This window comes from Pygocentrus nattereri, chromosome 1 (assembly GCF_015220715.1).
Source record: "Pygocentrus nattereri isolate fPygNat1 chromosome 1, fPygNat1.pri, whole genome shotgun sequence".
Lineage (NCBI taxonomy): Eukaryota > Metazoa > Chordata > Actinopteri > Characiformes > Serrasalmidae > Pygocentrus > Pygocentrus nattereri.
Genome location: NC_051211.1, coordinates 31,232,784 through 31,245,918, shown reverse-complemented (window position 1 = coordinate 31,245,918; position 13,135 = coordinate 31,232,784). Strand labels below are relative to the sequence as shown.

The 13,135-nt window shown below is 38.4% G+C and overlaps 1 protein-coding gene across 2 annotated transcripts in view; it reads left to right on the top strand.

Annotated features, from left to right (window-relative positions):
• Positions 1-13,135, top strand: part of lin7a (lin-7 homolog A (C. elegans)) — an 86,931-nt gene that overhangs the window by 52,947 nt on the left and 20,849 nt on the right. For both annotated transcript variants that reach the window (XM_017709115.2, XM_017709116.2), the window contains exon 3: positions 3,892-3,963. In XM_017709115.2, the coding sequence (XP_017564604.1) occupies positions 3,892-3,963 (72 nt within the window). The remainder of the gene's footprint in view (positions 1-3,891; positions 3,964-13,135) is intronic.

Here is a 13,135-nt window from a genome sequence, read left to right as displayed (position 1 = left end):
TCTACGTATGTATAACAGAAGCTAGCAGTACAGTGATGTATTTGGACTGTTATTCTCATTCTGCTTATTAATTGCAATTATCAGATATTGTTGGTTTCAACACAAAGTTATGACGTGACAGCGTCTGTGATTTATCACATCACTCAAAGCACACTCAGGCAGAGCAGCTGTTCAGCTGGCATCATTTTGCTGTTCTGCTGCCACCATTACTCAGATTGACAGTTAAAAGCATTTATTTTGTGCTGGAGGACATATGTATTTTCATCAGAGCATTGTTTAATATTTGTCCTTTAAAGGCTCATATCATTGTAACATTGATTGAAAAACATCCATCCATCCATCCATCCATCCATCCATCCATCCATCCATCCACCCATTCTCCCTCAGGGTCGCGAGGGAGTGCTGGAGCCTATCCCAGCGGTCATAGGGCGGAAGGCATGATACACCCTAGACAGGTCGCCAGTCCATCGCAGGGCAGACAGACAGACACAGACAGTCACTCACACACTCACACCCAGGGGCAATTTAGCATGTCCAATCGGCCTGACTGCATGTCTTTGGAGAGTGGGAGGAAACCGGAGAACCCGGAGGAAACCCACGCAGACACGGGGAGAACATGCAAACTCCATTGAAAAATTGATTGTAAACATCATCAAAGTTTTAATGCCATTCACTTCCAAACCCACAAAGTCTAAGAAACTTTACTGTTTTTGTGAAGTCACATTTACGTATATCTACCTATTCAGCCTGCAGCCTCTGTGGTTTAGCCCCGCCCACTTGAGGTGAAGTTAAAAGAAGTGTTGCATCCTGGACTGCTTTTAGAATGAGATGCAATACAGGACAGGCAATCAAACCAAGCTCATTTACATGGGTCAGTCTTAAAGGCACAGTAACAAAACATCAAGGGACAAAGAAATGTTGGAAAATGGATTATGTAAAAATGGATTACCACTGTTTTTGCTACATAAACATGTATGAACATTAGAAGTGGAGCTCAGGGGGGGAAATGAAATACAAATTTGACTATGAGGGGCCCTTTAAAATTCCATATTTGCTTTTCATAACTCCTTCATGTCTTCTGCCACTTGCTGTTAAAAAAACATTGCCAACCAAAATAGTCTGACCTTTATTGATATTCATGTATTTCCTGGACACAATTAGAGACGCGCTCACACGCACACACACACCTAAATCTCTTTCATCCATCTGTGCTGGATGTTTTGATTCTATAATGACGACTAAAACACAAGGATTTATTCTAGAATTATTCTAATTTATAATTCTCTTTTAAAATAAAAGATTAAAGCTCATTTATTAGGGCAGATTGCTGTGACTGACAAGGGAGCAGCCAGAAGCTTCAGAATGAACTATCAAACAAAAAAACATGAATAAAGTCTTTGATTAGAACGTTATCTCAGTATGTACAATCAGAGAAGATAGTGTTTGTAGGTCAGCTGCTCGCTGTTATCGTCAAACTGAAGCTTGTGAACATTTTGTAGCTGCTGACAGTGACAATGTTGAGTGTAATCCCTCAGTAGTGTGTACAGTGGAGATACTAAAGCTGGCATGAAGAGCATCGGAGCGCTTCCTCACTGACCTTAAGCAACTTTAACTTTGATTTCTCTCTCATTTTTGACTCGGCTGACCCTGAACTTACTCTAAAACCAGTGAGATTTTACACAGTAGCGCTTACCACTTTAGAACATTGTAGGTGTTATGTAGTACATGGATGTGTGTGCACAGTTTATCTAGCTGAACATGTTTGTGTGCTTTTGGTAATCACGCATTCCCATAGCAACATCATCTGTGAATTTGATAGCAACTAGACTTTTTCCTTATTTTATTTTTTTCCATTTTTCCATCATGAGAGTATAGAGTTGCACGTGACAAGATTCCCTGTTGTCTGCACTTTTATGGAGGGTACTGTTGATAAGGCTACATAAAAGTAAACATAAGTCCTTTGTAGTGAATGACACCTGTAGGAATAAGCATTTATAAACATTTCTGTAGGGTTATGTCAGTTTTCATAACAAGCTTATGTAGGTGTTATGTAGCCTTTTGAATTTGCTATTTTATTTGAATCATCTTCTTGGTGTCTGTAAAGTTTGCACTGTTTTAAAGCATGTAAATAGCTCGCAGTGAGAGCTGGCCAGGCTAAAGTACAGCCTCCACATGACAGGATTTAGTTTTTGTTACCACTGCTGCGCTCAACTGAAACTTGTGACTCTGAATTTCACACCTTTGACTAGGAAATAACAAACAAACCACCCCCTTAGCAAAAAATTCCTCCTTGGATAGTGGATGGTGTTCTCAATTCCAAGCTTAGTGTGTAATGTCAAATCCACATGGCTGTTCCCACTGACAATAGTAACAAAGAACTGCTTCTCAGCTTTTAAATGAGAATTGGTTTGGATAGTCAACATACAGACATGGTAGTTGGTTGAATCTATAATTTTAACCATAAAGTCTTGAGAAGCTAAATACATCGTGGACGTTAAAGTCATCACTCATATCACTGTTAGCTGGCTAGTTTGTTGCTAACAATACTTGCTTTCATGGAGGTGTCCATGTTTTCCTACTGTGAAGATGGAATGCACAGAGGTTGAAAATGACGCAATTCCGAGCTCCAGCTTTGCTTTTTCAGTGAATGTGGCTGTGTAATGAACGTTTTGAGTGAAATGCTCATAGCTAGAGTGACTGAGATGCTATTTGAGGTGCTGGATCAGACATCAAAGTGCTGCTGTTGCCAGCATCCTCACAGGCTAATGAGAGAAACACTGGATGTCCTGCAAACAGCCCAGCAGCTCCAGATGACTCAGTCTGGAGGACGACACGGTCAATGAGATAATGTTTTTGAACTGCTGATAAGAGATTTTTCTTTCCCAGTGCTCCTTTAGCTGTTGTGGATGATGGAAAATCACCAATAACATTCTCAACATTCAACCAGAAACACCCTCCTCAGCAAACAAAATTATTTTCCGGCAAACACCAGCATTCTTCACTAGAGACCACAATTTCGTAATTCTTTACCAAACACCATATTTTTCTACTAGTCACCACCATTCTCCACCAAACACCTGTAGACTCCATCTGTAACAGGGAGCGATGAGGCGGACGCATGTGCGGAGGTAAGCGACTTTTATTAAGGGCAAATCCAGGGTCGTGGTCAAAACGGTCCAGGGTCAAATAACCAATACGGACAGATCGGGGGACAGACATGACATAAACAAGAATCAAAGAACAAACAGAGACCGAGACATCAAACAAAGACCAATACATCGAACAAAGACCAATACATTGAACAAAGACCGGCAAACACAAGAGGCAAACACAGGGCTTAAGTACACAGAGATAACGAGGGTCAGGTGACAACAATCAGGGGAGGAGTTACCAAACAAGGGGCAGGACTTAAACCAAAACAAACGCATATGGACTGGACTGGGAGGGGCCAATCGTGACACCATCATTCTCCATCAAGCATCAGCATTCTCCAAACACCAACGTTCTGTACCAAACACCATAATTTTCCACCAAACACCAGCATTGTACATAAAGCACCATAATTTGCCGCCAAACACCAAAACTCTCCATGAAACCAACCTTTTACCAAACACAAACATTTTTCAGTAAACGCCTGTTCTGCACCAAACATCTTCATGCCCCACCAGCCACCAACATTCCCCACCAAACCACCTTTGTAATTTGGCTTTATGATGTTCAGAAACAGAGCTGATGAACCAGATGAATCTGTGTGAATGGGGAGAACATTTTATAGACTGGCATGGTATACTGACCTAATATTCGGGCTTGATGATGTTTGTTGATGTGATCTGAATTTAAGATTTATGTACATTGTCTCTGGATGACACTCTCTCTTATGTCTTCCATCAGGTCTACCAGTACATGCATGAGACAATAACAGTAAATGGCTGTCCAGAGTACCAAGCTCGCGCCACAGCAAAGGTAAGAATACCCTTATTTTCACAAAAGCCCTATTGGACCTGGTTTAGTTTTACCTCTGTTGTTTTTATGTAATTTAAATGATTAGTGCCATCATCTGTGATTTTAATCCAGTATGAATCTGCAGTGTATGTAGTTTACACAGTCTGGCAGTAATAAATGTGGAGTGATTCTAATCCAGTATGAATCTGCAGTGTGTGTAGTTTTAACAGAATGACGGTAATAATTGTGGAATGATTCTAATCCAGTATGAATCTGCAGTGTATGTAGTTTAAACAGTCTGGCAGTAATAAATATGGAGTGATTTTAATCCAGTATGAATCTGCAGTGTGTGTAGGTTACACAGTCTTGCAGTAATAAATAAGGAGTGATTCTAATCCAGTATGAATCTGGTGTGTGTGTAGTTTTTACAGAATGACGGTAATAATTGTGGAATGATTCTAATCCAGTATGAATCTGTAGTGTGTGTAGTTTATACAGTCTGGCAGTAATAAATGTGGAGTGATTTTAATCCAGTATGAATCTGCAGGGTGTAGTTTATGCAGTCTGGCAGTAATAAATGTGGAATGATTTTAATCCAGAATGAATCTGTAGTGTGTGTAGTTTTTACAGAATGACGGTAATAATTGTGGAATGATTCTAATCCAGTATGAATCTGTAGTGTGTGTAGTTTATACAGTCTGGCAGTAATAATTGTGGAGTGATTCTAATCCAGTATGAATCTGCAGTGTGTGTAGTTTACACAGTCTGACAGTAGTAATTGTGGAGTGAGTTGTCTAATTGTGGAGTGAGTGGTCTGATTTTGGAATTCCTTCAATAATAGTAGTTCTGTTCCAGTCCACCTCACTTAAATGGAATAGCAAAACATAATAATAGACTGCTGTGTTCTCATTGTTTATTGAGTGTGTCTTGTGGCTCAATGATTTCATGCTATCTGTGGGAATTTAGGGGAAATTACACATAGAACTGGCATTGGCAGCAAATTAAGGATACAATATTTATCACAATACAATGATGCAGCATAGTAGATAATGTATCTTAGTACATAAGATAATAATGAACTACAAAATATTGTGGGAATCATAAATAAATGAATAAATAACATAGCAGAAAAATGCTAACCATGCCTTTGTTAATGTTTACCTTAAACTGCAAACCTGTTTCCCCAAAATTATATACATGAAAAATAAATGTTAGGGATGATTCTGAGTGTTGTACACTCTCAGAATGAAAAAAGGTATGAAACTGTCACTGGGCCGGTACAACTCTTGTCTCCTTACCTTTAGTAACGGAACATAATTGTACCATAATACGTTGAAATGATATTTTCTATAAGTTCTCTTTATTATATAAGTTGTACTGACTCCACACACACCGTCTCATCTCAAAGGCTTTTTATTTTATTGTTCTGTTTTAAAATATTAGATGTTGAAAATACACATTAAATACACATTTTTCACCTGAGAAAAAAAATTATTTAAGGTACATAATTAGACCTTAAACCACTGTTGTACCTTTAAGGACACATTTACATTGTTTGTGCCTGGATGAATGAAAAATGTACCTACATTTCAAACAGTTTATAGGTGTGATTCACTCTGGAGTGCAGTCTGGTTTGCATGTGTGAGAGTCTGTTGCTGTAAAATTAAAAAACAGATGTGGCCTAGATTACATACAGCACTAACAACAATTACATCATCTGCTCAGTTTTTAACAGTGCTACAACACAAAGCAGCTCTGCAAGCACATAACCAAAATTCTAGCCAAGCACTGATGACAGCCAGGTACAAACTTATACTCACTACAATAAATAACATAACATATAACATAAATAAATAACAACTTCCAAAACATCAAAACAATACATGACTAGCAAGCAGCATCCACTTCTCTATAACAAGTAATAAATGATGATTTTAGTGAAGCAACCAAAATGGTGTGTTTTAGAACTCTACACTGACACCTGTCAGCATGGGCGATACAAAGCATCTATACGGCCTCCAGTGTTGTGAAGAGGCAATCACCCTCATCTGACTGTACCAACGTTCATGGCTGTGTTATCAGTGTCACTCAGTAGATATTGGACTCAGTGGCATGTTACTAATAACTCTGAGGAATTTGTGTTACAATGCTGTGTAGTCAATAACTGACATGGTTGTTGTTATAACCACATTAGTAGCGTTACAGAATGTTTGTTTAAAATCAAGGTATTTCCAGAAGATCTTCAAATGTCAGTCTTTCCATATTTTTGCTGTCACTCGGGGTGGCCTTTGGACTAAGCAGAGGTAGACAGCTGTCTAGGGCCCCCATTAAGCAAGAGGCCCGTGAAAATAAATATAAGTTACATGTTGATGTTAGATAACCTATTCTGAAATATGCATTGATGACACAACAGAGTACAGACAGACTGGTATGAAAAAATGAGTGACAGTCTACACTCTGTAGAGACTTTTTTTAGGGCGTTGAGAGGTAAGATCAGATAAAGTCATCCAAGAGCAGCAGAGAAACACAAGGACAAAAGGACAAAGCACTCCCAAATCTAAATTTCATTTTTCAGCCAGACCAGAGAGCTGCACAGGCTCAGCATAGACAGTACATAGTGTCAGCAATACCATTCATACAGCTCCAGTGTTGGGGTAGTTAAAAAAGAAACCCATTCAAGTTATTAACTACTTCTTTCAAAATATAATGATTATATATTTATTACATAGAGTAATCTCAATTAGTTAATGTTCTGAGCAATTCTTGTTTGCAGTATAGATGGTTTTGTGACTCAGGGGCCAGAGTCTTAATATATTTACAGATGTGCATCCATGGGGCCCTGTTCCTTTCGTTTGCCTAGAGCCCTGAAATCACTAAATCCATCCCTGCTATCAGTTGCAGTTGAAGCTGGAGCTATGGAGAAAGTGTCACACTGACAGCAACGCAGCTTAGCCAATTATTAACTCTTTCTTATGAGGACCAAGCATAATTACATCAATGCTATGAACTGCAAAATAATAACTAGAGCCTAGATGACTTCTGTTTTTAGATAAATTAAAGTGTTATGGTAGTGTCTACCATAGCCTGAGCAGCTTTAACCAGTGAGCACACAAATCGTTTTTTTCTACAGCAAGCTGTGTACATCCTTGGTGATTCTTTGTTATGAAAAAACAATGACAAAGCACTTTTACACTTAATGTTTTTTTTGTCCATAAACAAAGCTTATTGCTCTATTAATTTCGTTATTCATTGTAAAATGACCAATCAAGTCCTACACATTAAATATAGAACCTCTTCTGGGAGAACTAATCCATCTCCAGTAGGGCTATAGTCCTTTCTGCTTGTATCGATTATGTATAATTTGTGTGTTTTAGACACTGGGCATAGTCTCTGTTCTTCTGTCTTCCGCTTTTTTTACATGAGTTCATATTTTATTTTCAAGAGAAGCAGAACAATATTAGACTTTTAAATCTGCTTGCCAATCCATCAGAAAGAGTGAAACCGTGCCAAAGGCGCATCGTGCCAGATATACACTGCCTGACCGCAGACTGGGGACATCTTGCCTTCTTTAAAAGCCGATTTTCACAATTTGAACTTTAATTAAATAAGAAAGAGGTTGAGTGATCATAAAGCATCTCATCACGTTCATCAGTCAGGAATTCTGACAAATTCCAAACATTTGTGCATAATTCAGTGGTTGCAATGTGAAAGTCATTCAGAATGGTTTGGTGTGAAATGGTTCATTGTAGAGAAACTTAGACTCAGATTTCATTACAGTGGTGGTGATGCAATGCACAAATATAGACCATATTAAAATTACCAGTGAAGCTAAATGTGTCTTCTGAATGTTTTTATATGTAATGTTGAGGTAAAAAGAGGTAAAACTGAATTATTGTTCTGGTTACTGTTTGGTTTTACAACACCCTGTATGTTCTTCTCCACTATGAATGAATGTTAAACTCTTCAGATGTCTCTTTAGATAACCACTGTGAATAATTCTGACTGGTTAGGACACTGTAGCATTTCACATCAAACCACTTGGTTTAAATCATGATGTAATTTTAAAAAGTTAGTGGAATTCCCCTTTAAACACCTAATAGGTTTAAACAGTGATGAGTGCTGAAATCATAAAAGGTACTAAAATGCATGCCATTATTTCCAAAACTGCACTAAGCACTATTTCTATTATTAGGGACTCTTAGCAAGACAGCAGGAACAGCTAAACCAGCTGGAAGAAATGCTGTGCTGTTGTGTACAGGAATACAGTAGCTGTTTTAGATGTGAGGGGGTGGGGTAAGGATAACATTTTGGTAGGTCAAATCAAGTGGCCTCACAAGCCAACTTTGACCACCCTTTGTACCGCCCTGCTCTAAATAAACCTAATCATGCTTTGATATGGTCAGTTATTCCAAGCTGACAAAGAAGATCAACGTTGATATTAGCAGCATTCTGAAAAAGCTAGATGTCCTCAAACATTTGATGGGCCATTTAAGGTGATGCTGTTGCCCAGGGAGACTAGTCTTTTCCACACAAAAACATGTACACACATACACATATGCACACACACACACACTCATCGACCGGTAGGGCTTTCACTCAGCCACGGCACCCACCGTGCAGATGGAGAAGATGAATAGATTGAAAGAGAAACCACACAAAGCAGTACCAGCTCAAACAAAGTATTCAGAACAGAGCTCTGATACCTTTACAGAGAGATGAAAAGAAAAGGTCTACGGGGTTTTGTACTGATTGTGTTTTTGAACTCAATTAGACCAGAGCGCTGTGTAATAGCCTATTAACAATAAAGAGACAAGGGAAAACAGGAGATAGTAATAGTCACAGGCCGTTCTGTACATGTCGACTGAATTAAAGGTGAAAATAGGTGCCTATCAGGTGGAATATGAATTATTAGGTGAAATGTGTACTATCAGTCATGCCCTTGATATGTACATAGAGGCCTAGTTTACATGAGGGCTAATATCTGAGACTATAGAGGCTCCAGATTCTATGGGACTGTAATTTAGAGGTGTATGAGGATTCTTTGTCTGGTGTGTTTTATGATAAGCGGGTAATTCATTTATGCTGTATGCTCTCTGAATTTCAATGAGCCAGTGTCCTTGCCACTGCTACAGAAAGGGCAATAATTATGGCCCCTCTTTACACCTTTATCTAGTTCATTTAAATTTGCACTTTAAACACACTTAAGCCGAAAACTGAATTATCTCAGATAAAACAATTTTAAACTGAATGTACTGATGTTAACCCTGTCATACCAAACATCTCATCAGGCCCAATTCATACAAGAGTGCACTGAAAATTAAGGATCAAAGGCCTCTTCTTACATTTTGGTGAATTATATTCTGACCTCAACAAATTTGGATGTCCTAAAAGACAGTCATTCCGATCTTTACAACTGTGAAACTTGCTCTTGTGCTTAAAGTCCCAGCTGTCATAAATACTTCCTTGTTATTCTCGCTTCCTCTAAGTCAGGGGTGACCAAACTTTTTTGTCTTGGGGGTCCAAAGTGCAATAATTTTGGTGGGCTGAGTGTCAAAAACCAAAGAAGACAGGTTTCAAATCTATCTTTTCAAAATGTATTTTATAAACTTACACTGTATTTTGGTGCAAAATTACTATTAAAAATCAAATTTAAAAGGATTGCATAAGCTTTAAGTACCTGAGAAATTTCTATTTCAAAATTCATCAAACAGAAATAAACAGAAAAAGTGCAGCCTCGAGCCCGTTCATACAGAATGTAAGTCAAATGTAAATGAAGTTCATTAGGTGGACTCTTAACGAAGAGGGTTCTTCAAGAGTTCTTTAGTAAGACAGTGACTCTATATAGAACCACGAACACTCAAAGAACCATTTGCCTGTTTAAGGGATTCTTTGCATGGTGAAATAGTTCTTCAGTTTGAACAAGAATGTGTTTTTCTTCAGTTTAATGGAGAATGTGGTCTGCAGATTGGTGGAGAATATGGTGTTGTCTATATGAAATATAGCATATATGTATTGTCTATATGAAACCTTTTTGAAAAGGTTTCTATGTAGCACCAAAAAGTGATTCTGCTATTGTTACAATGTCAATCTTGTCACAATAGCAGAACCCTTTTCTCACCATGCAGTGAACCACTTAAGCATGCCATCTCATGGACTGTTCACAGTTCCATATAGAACCATTATCTTTACTAAAAAACCCTTAAACAACCATCTATTTTGTGAGTGTAGCTCCAGTTGTATTCCATGTTTTGTTGATTTTCTAAGTGAAAATATGTTGGCACTTCCTCTACAGAGAACAAACTAAAATATGATATTTTTCTGCACAGTTTACTTCACAATATGTATTTATTTAATAAATATATCATATTGGAAAAGATAAAATGTACCGTAATGTCACATGTCAGGCTTTGCCTCCTTCCACTGACCAGCGTTCTGCCTCACTGGCCTGCTGATCACTGGCTCAGCCCTTCCTCTCTCTCCTGTTCTGATCTGTGTTTTTTTGTGATTGCTTCTCTTTGGTTTTGGCCTGTTTCCCTACTTTCAGACTTTGAGCCTGCCTAACCTACAGCAGCCTGTTAGCCAGTTTTGCTGTGGACTTTTGGTCTGTTTGTTTGTTGTTTCAGTCATGTAGGTTTGTTTATCTGTAACTTGCATCCAATCTCCTCCCCTGTTGTGACATAATGTTTGCACAGGCCACATTTTAGGCTTTATTTATTTTTTTATGTGTTAAATTTGACAAATAATAAACAGTAATTGTGCAATAAAACATGCAGACATGTGTTCTAGGATGTGAACTTATGTTCACATAAAAAATGACAAACATCAGAGGTATCCAAACTTTTGCAAACAACAAATTATTTTGCAATTATGTAATTACCTTTAAATAACTATGCAATGTGAATAGGTGTTCATTCAGCGTATAGCAGAATAATAACTAATACTGTAAATACTGTTAAGCTTTAATGACTTGTGCAACTTGTGTTTTTTTTTCTTCAAGAATGTCTTACAAACCTGATGCAAACCTTGTTTTTTAATTAGACTATTTTGTGCAGTTTTCTCTTAAAATGACAATAAAGGGATCCTTACACTGTGAGTCCACAATCTTACCCACAAAGGGCCGGTGTGATTTAATCATCTCGCCTCCTTCTTCAAACACTTTATTAGTTATATGAGGTGTTCTCCTGCTTGGCTAACATGAAAACCTGCAGCCCTTTGAAGATAAGATTGGTGACCCCTGCTGTAAACGCCAACCAGACTGCACATTCACAGAAAGAAAGGCTTACTATTTCTTTAATCATTATATACTGTAAACAGGCTGAAGCTGCCAGAAAATGACACACATTGCTATTTACTTATTGAATTTGCTAGTAACTGAAGTTACTGTAACCTTTTAATATCAATAGAACTAAAACTCAATATCGTTATGTGACATCAGTGAATCGTCCAACACTATTTGAAAAGTGCAACATTTTACACAAATGTTTAAAGCATTGCCACCAGTGTTGGGGTATTCAACATGGAGCAGATGTAGCCTGTGTCCCTTAGGGACTGTTTTCAATCGATTGTGCAGAAACGGACTAGAGCGTCACTTTAAAAGGATTGCAGCATCCTCTGAGAATCCTCACTGCCGCTGCTATTGAACTCTACTGCTTTCTGATGCATCTCATCATCCACAGATCTGAGTGCATTAAAAGTGTATAAGAACTGAATTCGTTACTGAGTGCTCCTATTGGTTCTGACATCAGAACATTGGGACTTCTTCTGCCTTTTAATCTACTCTTCTCTTTTACTAGCATGACTATTGAAGAACAGGGCAAAAGGGGGCTAATAAAATATGCAGAGAAGCAGATGGACTACCTTCTGTAATTGTAGAACTACAAAGAGCACCTGTATAGTAAGTGGAGCTGATAGAATGGACATTTACTGGATATACACACACACATCTTCTAAGCCCCACTCCTAGGTTGAGGGTGGTGCCGGAGCTTATCCCAGCTGTCATCGGGTAGATACACCACACCCTGGACAGGTCACCAGTCCATTGCAGGGCTGTATATACAAACAGTTGTTCTTAATGAAGTGGCCATCACTAAAACTGATAATCATCCCCCTGACAGGCCCTTGCAGGAATAGCCATATGGTTTAGTGACTTGATATTGGAAGTCTTTGTAGGATGTGGTGTCCATATCTTGGCAAAGGCTTTAGAAGGATAGTTGGCATTAAAAACGTCATTTGCCATATGCTGCCTTGTGTCGCCTTCGTTCTGAGCGAGTGTGAAGCCGTGAAGGTCGTGAAGATCTGCCCGGAGTGTGTGGAGCTCTTCATGCATACACAACACACTCCGGCAGCTTTATTCCATCGAGCGATCCAACTGGAGAAGATGTTTTGAAACAGAGAGATCAGAAAAGTCCTGCTTTTGCCTTCTGGGTATCTGCTAGCTCGAAAGGCTGTGAAAATGGTCTCTTTTTGTCTTTCTCCTTCCCTGAGCGTGAATACCTTAATAATGAAGTGAAGCTGACGGAATAGCACCTGTGGCTACAGCCAGGATAGAAGATTTACAGCTTTTGTCTTTTTTCTGCATGCTGTTGAAAACCTTGGACGACATAACAAGCTCCAGCTAGCTGCAGTTCAGAAGACACAGGAGGCAGTACCTGAGGATATCACATGCAAGCCTTTTCGCTGTTTCAGCTGAGCTAAGGCCTCATGAAGGGATCATTAACAGAGGAGGAATTCTAGGTCCACTTCTGCAAGAGAAATATGCAAAATATAATCATTTGTTGACCATAAATCCTTCACTGTACACAATACCAGTGAAAATGTGGACACTTTGAGGATTTTTGTTGTTTTTACTATTGTACACATTTTAGAAAGATAGAACAATGAAATTACACATAGTATGACTAAACAATTCCATACATGTCCTGATCCTGTCTTATCCAATATTGCTCTGATAGTTCTAGTTTTACAGACAATATAGCCACATGATTTAAATCAACTGCTTTTTCAAATGACCAATTTATGTTATTTTTTAATATTGATTATGATCAAAATTGATTGTCCTCAGTTGGCTACTAGCTACTTTACTGTTCTGCAGTTTACGCAGTTCATTTTTGACATATTCATAGTGGGATATTCTCTGAATTCATGTTATTTTTGTATATTGTGGTGTAACCATTTTCTAATGTTGTGAATAAGC